Source organism: Chenopodium album, chromosome 6, assembly GCF_948465745.1.
Source record: "Chenopodium album chromosome 6, dcCheAlbu1.1, whole genome shotgun sequence".
Taxonomy (NCBI): domain Eukaryota; kingdom Viridiplantae; phylum Streptophyta; class Magnoliopsida; order Caryophyllales; family Amaranthaceae; genus Chenopodium; species Chenopodium album.
In genome coordinates, this window is record NC_137839.1 from 76,533,046 (window position 1) to 76,550,888 (window position 17,843).

The 17,843-nt window shown below is 35.3% G+C and overlaps 4 protein-coding genes across 4 annotated transcripts; all 4 read right to left on the bottom strand.

Annotated features, from left to right (window-relative positions):
• Window positions 1-3,291: 3,291 nt before the first annotated feature.
• LOC145636390 (antimicrobial ginkbilobin-2-like protein) lies at window positions 3,292-4,351 on the bottom strand. Its single transcript, XM_081687944.1, has one exon. The coding sequence runs from the start codon at window positions 4,245-4,247 to the stop codon at window positions 3,384-3,386; it is 864 nt and encodes a 287-aa protein (XP_081544070.1). The 5' UTR covers window positions 4,248-4,351; the 3' UTR covers window positions 3,292-3,383.
• Window positions 4,352-5,782: 1,431 nt separating this feature from the next.
• On the bottom strand, window positions 5,783-6,610 carry LOC145637310 (antimicrobial ginkbilobin-2-like protein). Its single transcript, XM_081688774.1, has one exon. It carries the CDS (start codon window positions 6,608-6,610, stop codon window positions 5,783-5,785), a length of 828 nt encoding a protein of 275 aa, XP_081544900.1.
• Window positions 6,611-7,225: 615 nt separating this feature from the next.
• Window positions 7,226-8,031, bottom strand: LOC145637311 (putative cysteine-rich repeat secretory protein 7). Its single transcript, XM_081688775.1, has 3 exons — window positions 7,950-8,031; window positions 7,697-7,830; window positions 7,226-7,630 (listed from the first exon to the last, which is right to left on the bottom strand). The coding sequence occupies exons 1-3, from the start codon at window positions 8,029-8,031 to the stop codon at window positions 7,226-7,228; spliced, it is 621 nt and encodes a 206-aa protein (XP_081544901.1).
• Window positions 8,032-13,580: 5,549 nt separating this feature from the next.
• Window positions 13,581-14,462, bottom strand: LOC145637312 (putative cysteine-rich receptor-like protein kinase 9). Its single transcript, XM_081688776.1, has one exon. It carries the CDS (start codon window positions 14,460-14,462, stop codon window positions 13,581-13,583), a length of 882 nt encoding a protein of 293 aa, XP_081544902.1.
• Window positions 14,463-17,843: the final 3,381 nt, after the last annotated feature.

Genomic DNA, 17,843 nt, shown 5'->3' on the forward strand with positions numbered 1-17,843 from the left:
GAGGGTAATAGGTTCCATGGTAAAAATTTCGGCAATTTTTATTTCCGGGCGAAAAAAGTTCAAAAAAATTCTAAAATTGAAGGCTTAATATCCACACTTTTTGAGAAATTTTGGAGGTTTCGGGGCCCGGTGATGAAAAGTCTTGAAATTCTATGGGATACATCTTGGGGTCATATAATGCCGTTTGGAACCATATATGATCATTTTTTTTGTTGTCATAAATGTTTGTGGCCTGGTAGGCTTGAATTAATGAAATCGGTGCAAGTTGTAAACCATTAAATTGGTCGTTTAAAAGAAAATTGGATGGTTTCACCCACCCAATTGGACCCCTGGAGGGTATTAAGGACCATGGTAATGTTTTGTCATTTTTTATTTCTGGGTGAAAAAAAGCAAAAAAAAAAAAAAAAAAAAATCAAAATTGAAGGCTAATATCACGTTTTTTGAGAAATTTTGGAGGTTTCGGGGCCCGGTGTCGAAAAGTTTTGAAATTCTAAAGGATATATCTTGGTCTCGTATAATTCCGTTTGGAACCATATATGATCATTATTTGTTATTATAAATGTTCGTGGTAGGCCTGAATTAATGAAATCGGTAAATTGGTCATCGTTTATAGGCAAATTAGATGGTTCCACATACCCAATTGGACTCCAGGATGGTATTATGGACCATGGTAAAAATTTCAAAAAATTTTATTTTCGAGCGAAAAAAATTAAAAAATTTTAAAAATTAAAGGATAATATCCATGCTTTTTTAGAAATTTCCAAGGTTTCGTGGCCCGGTGTCGAAAAGATATGAGATTTTAGGGGATACATCTCGGGGTTATATAATGTCGTTTGGAACCATAAATGATCATTATATGTTGTCATAAATGTTTGTGGTAGGCTTGAGTTAATGAAATCGGTGCAAGTTGTAAACCGGTAAATTGGTTGTTTAAAGGCAAATTGGATGGTTCCACCCACCCAATTTTACTCTCAGAGGGTATTAGAGACCATGGTAAACATTTCGAGAATTTTTATTTCCGGGCTAAAAAAAGTTAAAAATAAATTTCCAAAATTAAATGCTAATATCCATGCTTTTTGAGAAATTTTAAAGGTTTTGGAGCCAAGTGTCGAAAAGGCTTAAGATTTTAGGAGATACATCTCGGGGCCATAGAATGCCGTTTGGAACCATATATGATCATTATATGTTGTCATAAATGTTCAAGAAGGTAGGCTTGAGTTAATGAAATCGGTGCAAGTTGTAAACCGGTAAATTGACCGTTTAAAGGAAAATTAGTTGGTTCCACCCACCCAATTGGACTCCCGAAGGGTATTAGGGACAATGGTAAATATTTCGGCAATTTTTATTTTCGGACGAAAAAAGTAAAAAAATTCCAAAATTGAAATCCACGCTTTTTGAGAAATTTGGGATGTTTCGAGGCCTGGTGTCGAAAAGTTTTGAGATTTAAGGGGATACATTTCGGTGTCATATAATGTCGTTTGGAACCATATATGATCATTATATGTTGTCATAAATGTTCGTAGTAGGCTTGAGTTAATTTAAATGGTGTAAGTTGTAAACCGGTAAATTGGCCATTTAAAGGCAAATTGGATGGTTCCACCCGCCCAATTGGACTCCTGGAGGGTATTAGGGACCATGGTAAACATTTTCGGCAATTTTTATTTCCAGGCGAAGAAAAGTAAAAAAAATTCAAAAATTTAAGGCTATATCCACGCTTTGTGAGAATTTTTGGAGGTTTCGGATAGCTAGAGCTATCAATTCAGGTTCATCTACGTTATTTATTTTGTTTGGAGATCATAAATAAATACTTGTTTTTTATTATTTTTTTTGTTGAAGAAGAGGTAGAGCGGGCATTTTATCATAATAAGTCAATTTCCGCCTAGGCTAGAATACCTTGAGGAGTTGAGGGAAAGAACCAATACATACACTTTCCAAACTACTAAACATTGATGTTATTCTTATTAAAAAAAGAAGATAAAAAAATATACTCCCTCCGTTTTTTTAAAAAATGCATCTCTTTTCTTTTATGGGTGTTTTTTATTTATTTATTTATTTATTTTATATAAATGCATCATAATAAGTCAATTTCCGCCAGAATACCTTGAGGAGTTGAGGGGAAAACCAATGCATACACTTTCCAAACTACTAAACATTGATGTTATTCTTATTAAAAAAGAAGATAAAAAAAGATACTCCCTCCGTTTTTTTTAAATACACCCCTTTCCTTTTATGGGTGTTTTTTTTTTTATAAATGTATCACTTCCTTATTTGGTAACTTTATATTAAACTTTATAATTTCTCTCTCTTACTTTAAATCTCACTTAAATTATTTTTATCATTTCTCTCTCCTCCATGGTCCCTACTTATATAATAAAAATATGGGTAATGTTATATGTAACCCTAAGGGCTATATATAAGCATTAAATATCCTCTTGGAAATTGTATAAAATTAGGAATTCATGACAAAAACACGCGTAAATCAGTGTTATTAGTGTTTATATTTTAATGATTTCTTAACTTTTTATGATTTTCAAGTGTAAATTTAATTCTTATATGTAGCCCTAAGAGCTATGTATAACATTTTCCTATAAATATTTACTCTCCATTACATTCTTTATCTTTCATGGTCCCCATCTAACTTTTACTATAATAAATTATTCATCCACTCATAATATTATATATTACTCTTCTAAAATTTCGTGCATCACAAGTGATGCAAATAAAAAAAGCAGAGGGAGTATATGAAAAGGTGAAGTTGACTTTTTTGGTATTCTAATTTGCTTAGACCACACTCAGTCAACTATTGATAGATTAAACTTTGAGATATATAATTGTATCATATTTCTTGGGCTTCTTTTTTAGGAACTGGACCTAAGGCCCATCAACATCACCCCCTGTTTTGTTAATAAAAAGCCCTTCTATGATACTTTTTGGCGCAAATAAACGTGTGCAAGTGTGTTGAGTCTTGTAACTTGTTGTCTTCTTTGAGCTTTGAAAAATATTCAAATCTTAAATATTTGAAAAACTTACCTTTTAACTATCTTAATCTAATTAGGCTTTTAACTATGATTACAGCACTTAACTTTTCCATTAGTTTCTTAATTACTGCTTGACCCATATTTTTTTTTCTCCTATTCCTCTTTAATTTCCTTGAAACATACATCTACCGTTCTACGTAGTTTGTATTACTTCTTACTTTTTGTATTATTTATCACATGGGTTGACAACCCACTTTGCGTTTACTCTAATCGTACATGTTATGCAAATCGCAAGCATTCTAATATTAGATAAACAGAGGATTCATCAATAGCATAGACAAAGAATGAAATCATACAAGTATATTCTACTATGAATAATGAATTTGAGAACAAAAATATGCAAGTTCACATAATTGTGAAGTGCATAGTAAATAACAAGAGAAATATCACATGAATATAACTTGGCATAAAACTATGACTAGCTAAACCGAAGAAAGACTGATTATTGTACTTCATCAAACAATTAGCATGAACAAGAATTCCACCTTGAGAACCATTGCAACAATCTGGAATATAAGAATACAATTCTCCTAAGCATTTACTGCAATTCAAGGGAGATAAATCAGCCGCGCATTGAACCAGTGCAAAGATTTTCTCATGAGACCCCGTTACCTCAACAGACCTAGTCGCGAAATTAGCCTTGGTCCAATTACCATAACTAGCTTCTGTAACGAGTCCTTGCATCGTGTTAGACAACGTCTCATTGTATTGCTCATAGTTGGACACATTTTTTCCAATTGAATTATAGCTAAACACAAGCCCCTCTTGATATGCCGAAAATTTTGAGCTATTTGAGTAATGTACCATGCACCAAAGAAAACGGCCAAATCCAATACAATCCGAATTGTCAGTCTTTAAATCCGACATAAAATTTGTCAAGTTTACTAAACAATTGTGACATTGCCTAACACTTAGATCCCCTCGACAAAGATAAGACCCGTAAGCCCTCTCCGCAACCCTGCCTACCGACGTACTAATAAAAGTCATTGGTGGATGCAATGAAGAAGACTCCGAAACAAGCACCGATAGAAGTAATTTAACATTGTTTTGATATTCTTGACTTGTGGAATCGTTAGTCGTTGAGTTTCCATAGCAAACTCTACCAACACCATCGAAATCGACTTCCTCGACACCAAAGGTCATATTGATACATGAGTATGTAACAATAATTGTTACAAGGAAGAGAAGAGAGTTTATTGAACATGCCATGGTTGTTCAATTTGAACTTGGGTTTTGGTTGTTTAAGGAGGAAAGTCAACTAGAAAAAAACAGAGGATTTTGTAGAGATTGAATGGAAGGTTCATAGTATTGGACATAAGAAGATTTTTGCATGTGATATACGGTGTACAAATCTTTTAAATCACAAGTTGCTAGTTTCCTGTAATTTAAGTTATGCTTATTTTATAGTACTCTTGTATTTATTAGATCGGATCGTAAATTATAATTAATTAATGTGAAATTTAATGCTAATTTAGTCAATGATTACGTAGCATGTTCAATATTTTTTGGGTCTTCCTTAAAATGGAAAGTTGGAAATAAAAAAGAAGGAATGAATTTGGGAAGTGATAAAAAAGACCATATTTTTTTTTTTTTTTTTAACTTCACTTTATTATTATTATTATTATTATTATTACTTTATTGGTTTGTTGATCACAATTTTGTTTAGCTTGATTTGGTCTAAATTATATTACTCCCTCCGTCCCAAAAAGAACGACCCATTTGGCCAAAACTTTGTCCCCAAAAAGAATGACCCATTTGCATTAAAACACCACCAACTTGCAACAATATTTGTGCAAAATTCGCTTTCCCATATAAAAATTTGATTTTCCATGTTATTTTATTACTTTTGCTCTCTATTTTTTTACAAACCCCGTGTAAATTTATCTTTCCAATATACTTTACTTCTTTTTACTTAACTTCCTTAATACCGGCGTAATCAACCCAAATGGGTCGTTCTTTTTGGGACGGAGGGAGTAGTTTTTTAATTGTTGCATTGACTCATATTCACCTTAACTTATTTTTATTTTTATCGAATACTCCAATATCATTGACCCATATTGCTGAAATAAAGATTTATAATTCTTTTTTTTTTAATTACTAATTTTTACCATGAAGGGACATGATTGATGCATGGTAAAAAAAAAAAAAAAATAAATAAAAAAAAAAAAACTCCGTAATGTAGTAGTCCTAGCTAGATACAGCCGAACACTGTGATTTTGAACAATACGAGCATAAAAATTGTTTTAGAACTTTATAAACTTCGGGTTTTGGATAGGATTGTTGGATCAGGTTTTCTAGCTAGTCCGAGTTCAAAATTTGAGAACTTTGTACTAGTACATGTTTTAATAAGTGTTATTTACGGCCCATAATGCTTTTTCCATCCATTTTTAAATATTGACTTGGCTTATCTTTCTTCGATATACTCCCATCTAACCCATGATCACCTCTATTTGTATAATTTATTTTAACAGGATATACTAAACGCAGAATCAAGAAATACGAAGTATGTGGTTTATATACGTACATGTGGATATCCTGCTTGCTTAGTTGTGCTAACCAAGAAATTAAGGGAGCCGTATTAAAAAAGTATTGGTTAATGTCAGTCCAATTTATAAATATACAGTACAAACTACAAAGTACTATAGTTTAACTACCACTAAAATAAAAAATAAAAAAATTTGTCATCTATAAGTAACGAACATACATTGACCAATTATTTATTTATCTATTTGAATCTTGAAGAACTAACATTCCATAAATACAATGTACAAAGTCACTATCAAGACCAATGTAACATGCCACAATTTAGGCAAAAAACTATGGTAAGCGCTCCCAAAGAAAGATTGATTATTATACTTGATCAAACAATTACCATACGAAACGTATCCACCTTGAGTACCATTGCAACAATGAGGAAGTCTCGAGTATAATTCCCCTAAACAATCACTACAATTCGACGCGGTTATATCAGGCGTGCATTGAACAAGTACATAAATTTTCTCATCATTAGATCCTTTTACGTCTACTACCCTTGTCTCGAAATTAGGTTGTGTCCAATTGCCCAACTCGGCTTCTCTAATGAGTCCTTGTATTGTACTCGATAATGTCTCGTTGTAGTTATTGTAGTCAGTAACCTTCTCCCCTATCGAATCACTATTAAGTGATCTACCCTTTTCGTACACATCGAATGTGGATCTGTTTGCGTAGTGTACAATACATTGTGGGTCGCTATAGTAGACTCCGGTACCATAACAATCTGTGTTGGTGATGTCTGCTCGTGAGAGGAATCCGGTTACATCAGAAACGCATTTTTGACAAACTTGTTCTTTTAGATCACCGCGGCATAAGTAAGAACCATAAGCCCTTGGATAAATTTCACCAGCAGAAGACGTATTGTAGAAAATGCTCGGCGATGAAGATGACTTCGATGCAAGCATGGAGATAAGTGAGTAGACATTTGTTTTGAAGTTGTTGTATGTGGAACTATTACTGGTTGTGGAAATTCCGTAACATACTCTATTAAAGCTGTGTAAATCTTCAGCACTAGTATCGCGATTGTAGAATGAAAACATTATGAAGAAGATCAAAACGAGGGAAGAGTTTATCGGTTTCATAGTGTTGCTTGGCCTAGTTGCTTTACATGCTCAATTTTTTATGTGAGTACTTAAGAAAGAAAGAACTTATTATATATAAAACGCGGTGGTCCTGGTGTATTATTGAAAGCTTAATAGCAAATTGATTAAATAAAGATTTATTATTAGCAATTTGGCATTGATCTTATCGTTAGTCAAGTCCATTGCCGGCAATGATTAAGATGGTCCAACTACTCCAATTATTATAAGAGTACTAATTGATTAATGCCAAATCTTCTGACTAATGATACAATGCTATTCAAAATATTAGAAGACGTAAAAATTAGATAAGAAAGCAAAGGAAAATTGATTTCATTATTGTTTAAGTACGCGATTCCACTTTTTATAACGAACTTGTTTTCATAAACAAAGACGATACAATTGGTATTGTGGAGCCAAAAAAAGTTAATATGATTGAGATTTATATATAAATGTGGAAAACAATGTTATATTTACATAGTCAATAACAAGACCAACATTAGGTACAAATGAAAATAACTAGACATAAAACTACGGTAAGCTTTACTTAAGATAGCGTTATTATTAGTCTCATTACTATTTTTTGGTTCGAAAAAAAGCCTGATTATTGTCCTTGAGCAAACAATGAGAACTGAAAATTCCTCCACCTACACCGTTAGGCCGAAGACTATAGTACAAATCACTTAAGCAGCTGCTGCAGTTCATAGCAGATATATCAGGCGTGCATTGAACAAGTATGTTAATTTTCTCATCGGATCCCGTTACATCGATGGTCTTGGTCTCGAAATTAAACTTGGTCCAGTTGCCATAGGCAGCTTCTCTGATGAGTTCTTGTATGTTATTTGACAATGTCATGTTGTAAAGTGGGTGATTATTCAAGTAATCCGAGGATTCTTCACTGACGATAGTTGTGTTGATGGACGGTTTCGAGCTATTTGCATAGTGTACTATGCACTTCAAATCCACGTTGTACACAATACACTATGGGTAGTAATAATGTTCATAAGCGACATAATCAATGCGATAATCCGAGACAGCTTGTCTTACCTTCTCTAAGAAATTGCTACATGTTTTAGCACTAAGATCACCTCGACAAAGATACGAACCATAAGCCCTTTCGGAAACTTCACCTACATTGGTCTTGAAGAAACTCACGGGTGGGTGCGACAAGGAGGACTTAGCTACAAAGGCAGATAGAATGAAGTGATTGAACATTATTTTGGTAGTTTAAAATGGTGGGATTATTGAGCTTATTGGTAGGATCGGTATCATAGTTGTAGCAAAAGCTAGAATTAATTACTCAATTCATCATCGAAACACAGTGCCAATTTGTCAACTAAGCATAAAATTGTGATGCAAAAGAGTGTTATTGTGTATCCCATGGATGCACTAAGATCAAAATAGTTTTAATTCTTATAAAAGCAGAAAGTCAACTCGAAGAACAAAGTAATATTTCAAGAAAGGAAAGTTCTAGGATACATGCTAGATCATTGACTTTAGCAAGCTTGATACTTGATAATATTCCATTATGCTTGGGTACTTATATAAACCCCCAACCTAGTGCCATGTGTCAGCCGACGTAGCTATCTTGTCAAATGGCCGGTGGATGTTCACATGGCCGGAAGCAGGTCTCCACGTGGCTGGTGAAATAGGCTGATATGGTTAATGAGTCGGTATAAGAAATGTTCTCATTGCTTTTCGTGATTATAGGATGAACTATTACAAGAGTTTGAATGTAACATATGGAGGGAGTGGAGGACTAAAAGCCTCTACCTTAAAATCGAAAACTGTATCTGAAGAAAAAAGATTCAATCTTTCTGATTTTTGGGTTTTGAAGCTTTCATGTTTTTGCTCTCATTTCATTTCTCTTGATTCTGTTTTTCTTACATCCCAAAAAACGGCTGTGAAGCTAAACAGGGAATTTATATACCTAGGGATTATACAAGGGATATACAGCTGTACTAAGAAACAAAATAAATAAACAGCTCATCAAAATACAAAATAATTATCCATTCTTCATACCCCCTCCTCAAGTTGGAGTTGTTTTAACAAGTCCTAACTTGAAGGATAGATGGTTATGTTGCTGCTCACTCAAAGACTTAGTCATTAAATCTGCTAATTGCAGAAAGGATTTGATGTGCAGAACGTTTAACATTTGACTTTCGATGTGCTCTCTAACATAATGGCAATCCACATCCAAGTGTTTAGTTCTTTCATGGAAAATGGGATTGTGCGCCAAATGCAAGGCTGACTTGTTATCACAGAACATGTCAATTGGTCTGGGCACATTAAAGCCAAGATCATGAAGAATTCCGTCAATCCAAACTACTTCGCTAGTAGTGTGTGACATACACCTGTACTCTGCTTCAGTTGAGGACTTTGAAACTGTCTTCTGCTTCTTTGTTTTCCAAGACACCAGGCAATCTCCCAAGAAAACACAATATCCCGTTAGTGATCTTGCACTGAAGGCACAACTACCCCAATCTGAATCACAAAAGGCTGTCATTTTAATCCCTGATTTGGCAGGATAAAACAATCCCCAGTCCAAAGTTCCTGCTAAATACTTAACCACATGTATAGCTGCTTTCATATGTGGTACTCTTGGTGCATTCATGAACTGGCTAAGTTGTTGAACACTATAGGAGATATCTGGTCTTGTCATATTCAAATACAGCAATCTTCCAATTATCCTTCTATAGGATTCTGGATCTTCAAGAAGTTCCCCTTGCTCTATGGAGAGTTTCATCCCTTTCGGAAAGGGAAATTTCGCTGATTTACATCCGTCCATCCCTGTGGATTGTAAGATATCTAGGATAAATTTTCTTTGATTCAGCATTATCCCTCTTTCATTCCTAGACACTTCTATTCCAAGAAAATACCTCATTTCCCCAAGAACCTTCACAGTGAAAGCTTTATCTAAAGCTTTCGTTATTACAATTATCTCACTTTCATCATCTCCGCTTATCAAAAGATCATCAACATAGACGAGAATTATTGTCTGCAATCCATTTTTCTTCCTTGAAAATAAGGAATAATCTCTTTTTGATTGTTCATACCCATTTTTCAGAAGAAATTTTGTTAATTCAACATTCCATTGCCTGGATGCTTGTTTAAGCCCATAAATACTCTTGATCAATCTACATACCTTTCCTTTTTCTGCCTGGTACCCTTGTGGTGGTTTCATGTACACTTCTTCCTCTAAGCTTCCATGTAAAAAGGCATTATTGATGTCTAGATGGTGCAATTTCCAGTTTTGTGCAGCAGCCAATGCAATCAAAGTTCTCACTGTGGTGAACTTTGCCACAGGAGAAAAAGTGCTTTTATAATCCTTTCCCTTTACTTGCTTGTCTCCTCTAGCTACTAGTCTAGCCTTTAATCTCTCCACTTCACCATTGGGTCTGTATTTAATTTTATAAACCCACTTGCTATCTATAGCTTTCTTTCCTTCTGGAAGCTCTACCAATTTCCATGTATTGTTTTCCTCTAGAGCCTTTAATTCCTTTTGCATTGCCTCCTTCCATCCAGAGTCTTTCACAGCTTCATTAAAATGGTATGGTTCCCTGATTTTCAACACATTGTTCAAGGACCCCACATATTCTTCAGAATAATATTTTGAATGTTTAAGCTTACTAGCGATGAAATTTGCAGCTAATTCTCCAAATCTCCCTTTTCCTGGTATTTCCGTGACATAATCCTTAAATTTTTTAGGAATGTCACTCGGTCTTGAAGATCTCCTTGTTTCTGGTTCCTCGGACTCCATTCCTTTATTTTCTCCTGCAAATTCCTCTTCTGTTGTCTCTAAATGCTCATTTCCTATTCCTTCTGTTTCTTGATTTGCCGCTTCAGAAAATACATCAAGATCTGCATCGTCTTCAATTTCATCCTCCTTTCTAGCATCCTCTATTGATCTTCTTAGTGCTATGATATTCTCATTGCTTTCTTCCTTTATAATGAAAGGAAATATGTCTTCTTTAAACACCACATCTCTACTCACAAATATTTTTTTATCATCCAATCTCATCAATTTATATCCTTTTTGGCAATATGGATATCCAACCAGGATACATCTTATTCCCCTTGGAGCAAACTTATCACTCGGTTTCTTGTGAGGACTTGCATAGCATAAACTCCCTATTACTCTCAGATGAGAATAATCTGGTTCCTTCTTCATTAACCTATAATAGGGCGTTTCCCAATTGATCACTGCGCTAGGAAGCATGTTTATTAGGTGAGTTGCAGCTAAGATGCATTCTCCCCACAGATAACTTGGTAACCCTGCATGCAGTTTTAAAGCTCTTGCAGTTTCAAGCAGAAATCTATGTTTCCTCTCTACTCTAGCATTTTGTTGAGGAACTCCTTGTATGCTTCTCTCATGTTTGATCCCCTTATCAATAAGGATCTTTCCACATTCACTCTGAAATATCTCAGTCCCATTGTCGCTTCTCAAGATTTTCACCTTTTTGTCAAATTGATTCTCAACATGACATAAGAAAGCATTTAATGCTCCCTTCACCTACTCTTTGTTGGACAATAATTGTGTCCAAGTTGCCCTGCTAAAATCATCTACAATAGTCAAAAAATAAGTAGCCCCACTCAAGGCTTTGATCCTATAAGGACCCCATAGATCAACATGTATCAGTTCAAAAGTATCATTTGCAATAGATTTGTTAGGCATAAAAGGCAGCCTATGGTGTTTTGCCACAGAACAAGTATCACAGAAATAGTTCTCCAAATTTTTACATTTGCAAAACTCTAAATGTTTCATCTTTGACATTGACACATGTCCTAGTCTAGCATGTATCAGGTTCAAACTTGCTAAATTATTACAATCTCTTGCATTCTTCCTCTTTTCTGCAGCAAACACTTCTTCTTTCTTCTTTTCTTCTCCTTCTTCTTCTCTCTCAACCACCAATTTGTACAAATCATTTATATTCTTTCCAAAATATAAATTTTCATCAGTTGAGAGGTCCTGTAGATAACATCTATTCTTATCAAAATTCAATTTCATATCTCCTTCTTTCAACAATTTACTCACAGATAACAAATTATGTTGAAAATCACCCACATACAAAACATCATTCAATATCACATTGGGAGTAAGTTTCACAGTTCCTGTTTCTTTCACAACTTTTATCTTTCCATCTGGCAATCCTACTCTAATATGATTTTATAGAGTTTTTAGATTGCTCAAAACATTTTTATTCCCTGTAATATGATCACTTGCTCCTGAATCTATAATCCAGGTATTCAAATTTATATCACTGCACTGACTCATAGCATTCAACATTTTCAGATTACCTGCAAAATTGCTATAACTGTTCAAGGTTCGTTGATCTTCCAGCGCCTTCATGACCTCTTGCACGACATTTGCCAGAAACTTGGTGTCCTGTCTTCCTCCATTCTTCTCATTGTTTTTCTCTCCAAAGTCCAAGGGGTGTCCTTCAGCATATTCATTTCCATCTCTGCTCACATTTCCAGCTTGTCTCACAATTGGTTTTCCCTTAGGATTCTTGAACCAATCTGGATATCCTAATATCTCAAAGCAACCCTCCTTCAAGTGTCCTCTCTTTCCGCAGTGAGTGCATTTCTTTGCTTCCTTCTCCATTCTTATTCTCTTGTAGTCCTTCTTCTGAAAGTTAATGAGGGGACCCAAGCTTTTCTCTTGTTTGTTTGCAGCCAGGGCACTTACTTCAGCTCCCATATTCATCTCTCCAGTCAATTGCTTTTGCTTCTCAACTTGTAAGACCAAGTTGTATGCTTTACTTACTGGCAGTAAGGGATCCATGCTCAGTAGATTCGTTTTCATCTGGTCATATCCGGAGTTTAGCCCCATGAGAAATTTTATCAATCTGTTAGTGGATTCCATATCCATCATTTTCTTCAGCAAATTGCAGGTGCATTTAGCCATTTCCCCACAGCTACACTCGGGCATTTCTTGCAGTTCAGCAATCTGATCCCAGAGATCCTTCAACTTGCAATAGTATTCTCCAATTGATAAGTTTTCTTGCTGAAATTCCCAGAGTTCCTTCTTAAGCCGGAAAAGTTGCGGAGCATTGGTTTGCCCATATCTCTCTACCATTTCTTCCCATAACCTCTTTGTGGATTGCATGTTCACCAAGCTACTTGCAATTTCAGGTTTCATTGTTGCCAGTAGCCAAGATCTCACCATATAGTCGCATCTGGTCCACTTCTGAATTTCATCTGGACCTTGAGATGGTTTCGGATGCTTCCCTTCGAGAAATGCGAGCTTGTTTTTTGCACCAAGTGCTATTTTAATGCTTCTGCTCCAGTTGAAAAAATTATTACCATCAAAGATGATACTTCCCAATGGTGTTGCAGCACTCTCATTCACAGCAATAAAGAGTGGATCTTTATAGGGGTTAAGGTTGCTCTGATTTTGGTTTTTTTCTTGAGCCATCTTACGAAAAAAAAATTGAAGCTTTTAAAATAAAATTGCTGTTTTATAAACGGATTACTTCAAATCTCTCGAGAAACCCGCTCTGATACCATGAAGAAAAAAGATTCAATCTTTCTGATTTTTGGGTTTTGAAGCTTTCATGTTTTTGCTCTCATTTCATTTCTCTTGATTCTGTTTTTCTTACATCCCAAAAAACGGCTGTGAAGCTAAACAGGGAATTTATATACCTAGGGATTATACAAGGGATATACAGCTGTACTAAGAAACAAAATAAATAAACAGCTCATCAAAATACAAAATAATTATCCATTCTTCATAGTATCGTATAAGAACTGAATCAGCTGACAACTTTTCTTGATGCAAAAATTAATCTAGCTTATCATCAAACCATAAGAATTTAATTGAAGTATCAAAATAATAGCAAATCAGACACACAGCCACATTACAAAATTATGTATCATAAATTAATAATATAGTACATGATACTTCAACAAAAATAAATCGGTCCAAGGCCTAGCAAAGCACAAGAAAGTTCATCAATACAAACAGGAATACAGCAGAGTAGACGAATAGAAAATTTGATGGTCTTAAAACAACACCTGCATTGACATTCGAGTCTCCGAAATCATAGAAAGAGACATTATCATATCTGATGTAACATTTGTTCTTTAAAGTATAAGCAGCTGGAGATAGATTAGCAGAGCGGCTGAAGTCAGAGACTCCAATTTGTAAACATCGACTACAATTTACGCCGGCTATATCAGGTGTGCATTGAGCCAAGCTATAGATTGTCTCATCTTCTGTTACACGGGCTTCTATGGTAGCGAAACGCAATCTAGATCCATTGTTTTCGCTTCCAAAAGCAGTCTCGTTGATAAGATTTTTCAACGTCGATGACAATGTTCGATTAAACTGCTGGTAGTTCGATACATTTGCGTCAATATGATCGGACCCTGATAGTGCTCCCTCGAACATGCCATATGTACTGTAGTTTGTGTATCGAAAGATGCACAACTGCGAGAAGAGAATCGCGTCTTCATGCTCTATACAGGTTGATTCCATAACAGATTGTGTACCGTTAAGTATGCAACTGCTACAAGTTTTGAGGTCAACATCAGCTCGACACATGTAGTAGCCATAAACTCGATCAGAGCTGTCGCCGATGCTAGTGTTGTAGTAGTTGTTAGCAGAGGAATGTTCGATGAAATCAGATAGAAGAAGATTTACATTGTTTCTGAAGGCATCGCTAGCATTTCCAGTACTCGAACAACCCACACTGTTGCTGATTTGTCTAGCAATGAATGAATCTCTGCTGTCGCTGCTTACAAGACTACAAAAACAGCAGAACAATATAATGGTTTCGAGTACTCGTATTTTATTGTATGAAGTTGCCATGGTTGTCCTCCTGATTTGCGTGGTTTCAAGCTAAAGCAGATGCAAACGATCAAATCACTTTATAGTTGAATCGATAGGAGTTCAACCAAGCATATCGATACGTCATTGAAAATGATCTTTGACGCGCAATGTAGTGTAAGATAACCCATAACCGATGTATTGTGCACGCCATTGTATTAATTATTGATATCGACATATATTTTTGTTTACTGATGACATTTCATTTGAAAACAGAGTTTATAATTGATCATTATCTGTATACTGGATATAATATATGGAATATATATAGTCCATAACATGTACTCGTAGTTTGCAAGTAATGTAATTAAAAAAGATCAGATTACATTGAACAAATGACTTGATCAGATTAGAATGAACAAATGACTTGAAATTAAAACTGGTATATAAAGAAGATAGTCAATTACTTGCAGGTAAAGAATCCAAAGTGATTAGAAAAATAGTTATTCAGTTAGAATGATGCAAAAGACATGGAAACCGTACGTTTGTACAAAATATATAGCAAATTTAATATTAACTTTATTCGTAGTTGAATAGTCTTGCATCGAAGAATTGGTCAGATATAAATCATATAATGAAATGAAATTTATGTAGTCCATGACTTGTAGCTTGCAAGTGATTAAATAAATAAGATCGAACAAAAATGACTTGAAATTAAAACTGATTATCTTCCTAAATTATAAACTATAGTTCCCTAGTATATTGTCATATATATTATAGTCAAAAGAAATAATTAGCTTGATAAAAATGATAATTATCAATTTATAGATAGTTGAACCCGAATATGACCTGACTTGGAAATGACCCGACCTGATGTAACCTGCAAATTATTGACTTGAACATAACCCGACTTGACTCCGAGAATGACCCGACTTGGAAATGACCCAACCTGATTATAACCCGCAAATTATTGACTTGAATCGAACCCGACTTGAACCTGAGAATGACCCGACTTAGCTTGAAAATGACCCGACCTGATTATAACCCGCAAATTATTGACTTGAACCGAACCCGACTCAACCCAAGAATGACCCGACCTGATTCTAACCCGCAAATTATTGACTTGAACCAAACCCGACACGAACCCGAGAATTACCCTAACCCGTTTTAACCCGAATTAAACCCGACCTATTGTTCACCCGACTCGAATGTAACCCGACTTGTTATAAACCCGACCTAAACCCGTTTATTAACTCAAGTCTACCACGAACATTTATGACAACATATAATGGTCATTTACGGTTTCAAACGTTATTATATGACCCCAAAATGCATCTAATAATATCTCATTTCTTTTCGACTCTTGGCCCCAAAACCTTCGAAATTTCGCAAAAAGCGTGGATATTAGTCTTCAATTTTGGAATTTTTTGACTTTTTTTTCGTTCGGAAATAAAAACTGCCAAAATGTTTATCATGGTCCCTAATATCCTCCGGGAGTCCAATTGGGTTGGTGGAACCATCCAATTTGCCTTTAAACGACCAATTTAATTACCGGTTTACAACTTGCACGAATTTCATTAACTCAAGCCTACTACGAACATTTATGACAATATTTAATGATCATATATGGTTCCAAACGACATTTTATGATCCCGAGATGTATCCCCTAAAATATTAATACTTTTCTACACCGGGCCCCGAAAACTCCAAAATTTCTCAAAAAGCGTGGATATTAACCTTCAATTTTGAAATTTTTTGATTTTTTTCGCCTGGAAATAAAAATTGCCAAAATGTTTACCATGGTCCCTAATACCCTCCGAGAGTCCAATCGGGTGGGTGGAACCATCCAATTTGCCTTTAAACGACCAATTTATCTATTAGTTTACAACTTGCATCGATTTCATTAATTCAAACCTACCACGAACATTTATGACAACAAATAATGATTATATACGGTTCCAAACGGAATTATATGACCCCGAGATGCATCCCTTAGAATTTCAAGACTTTTCGACACTAGGCCTTGAAACCTCCAAAATATCTCAAAAAGTGTGGATATTAGCCTTCAATTTTGGAATTTTTTGACTTTTTTTTTCGCCCGGAAATAAAAATTGTTGAAATGTTTACCATGATCCCTAATACCCTCCGGTAGTCCAATTGTGTGTGTGGAACTATTCAATTTGCTTTTAAACGGCCAATTTACCAGTTTATAACTTGCACCGATTTACCGGTTTACAACGGCCAATTTAATTAACTTGCACCGAACCCGACTTGAACCGAAATTGACCCAATTCCGTTTTAACCCGTCAAAATCCAAATTTAACCCGACTTGTTACTAACCTGACTTGAATTCAACCCGACCCATTCCCAACCCGACCCGAATTTAACTGAACCTGTTACAAACCTGACCTGAAAACAACCCGACTTATCATTGACCTGCTCCAAATTCAACCCGACTTGTTATTGACCCGACTCGAATTTTACCATACCTGTTACTTACCCAAACCAAAAATTCAACCCGATCTGTTACTAACCCGACTCGAAATTAACACGACTTGTTATTAACCCGACCTAAATTCAACCAAAATTTTTCCTGACCCGATTTCAAATCACCTTAAATGCAATTTAGACCACCTTATTATAGTTGACCAAAGCATTTTGTCTTGTGAGACCAAGTCGGTCGAGGCCAACAAAATAAAGGAGCATCATCTTCAAATTTAAGTGTTAAATATAGTATATATTTGTTGTATGGTCAAAGGAGATAATTATCTTCCTAAATTATAGACTATAGTTCTCTAGTATATTGCCATATATATTATAGTCAAAGGAAATAATTAGCTTGATAAAAATGATAATTATCTATTTATAGTTAGTTGAACCTGAATATGACTTGACTTGGAAATGACCCGACTTGATTGTAACCTTCAAATTATTGACTTGAAATAACCCGACTTGAATCCAAGAATGACCCGACTTGGAAATTACTCAATCTGATTTTAAACCGCAAATTATTGACTTGAACCGAACTCGATTTGAACCCGAGAATGACCCGCCTTGAAAATGACCCAACCTGATTATAATCCGCAAATTAATGACTTGAACCGAACCCGACTCAAACTCGAGAATGACCCCACCTGATTCTAACCCGCAAATTATTGACTTGAATCGAACCCGACTCGAACCCGAGAATTACCATAATCCGTTTTAACCGTGAAAACCCGAATTAAACCCGACCTATTGTTCACCCGACTCGAATAAACCCGACCTGTTATTAACCCGATCTAAACCCGACCCAAACCCGATAAGAAGTACGACCTGACATGACCCGACTCAAGCATGACCCAACCCAAATCCGACCCGCATAGGTTATGGAATTAATCTGAATTGACCCGACCCACCCTTACCCGACCCAAACCCAACCCG

Coding starts and splice junctions, on each gene's coding strand:
- LOC145636390 (XM_081687944.1), bottom strand. CDS start 4,247: ATGGCATGTTCAATAAACTCTCTTCTCTTCCTTGTAACAATTATTGTT.
- LOC145637310 (XM_081688774.1), bottom strand. CDS start 6,610: ATGTTTTCATTCTACAATCGCGATACTAGTGCTGAAGATTTACACAGC.
- LOC145637311 (XM_081688775.1), bottom strand. CDS start 8,031: ATGGGATACACAATAACACTCTTTTGCATCACAATTTTATGCTTAGTT. Junction 7,831..7,949: donor GTGTTTCGATGATGAATTGA/GTAATTAATTCT, acceptor CTGCCTTTGTAG/CTAAGTCCTCCTTGTCGCAC. Junction 7,631..7,696: donor GTAGCAATTTCTTAGAGAAG/GTAAGACAAGCT, acceptor TACTACCCATAG/TGTATTGTGTACAACGTGGA.
- LOC145637312 (XM_081688776.1), bottom strand. CDS start 14,462: ATGGCAACTTCATACAATAAAATACGAGTACTCGAAACCATTATATTG.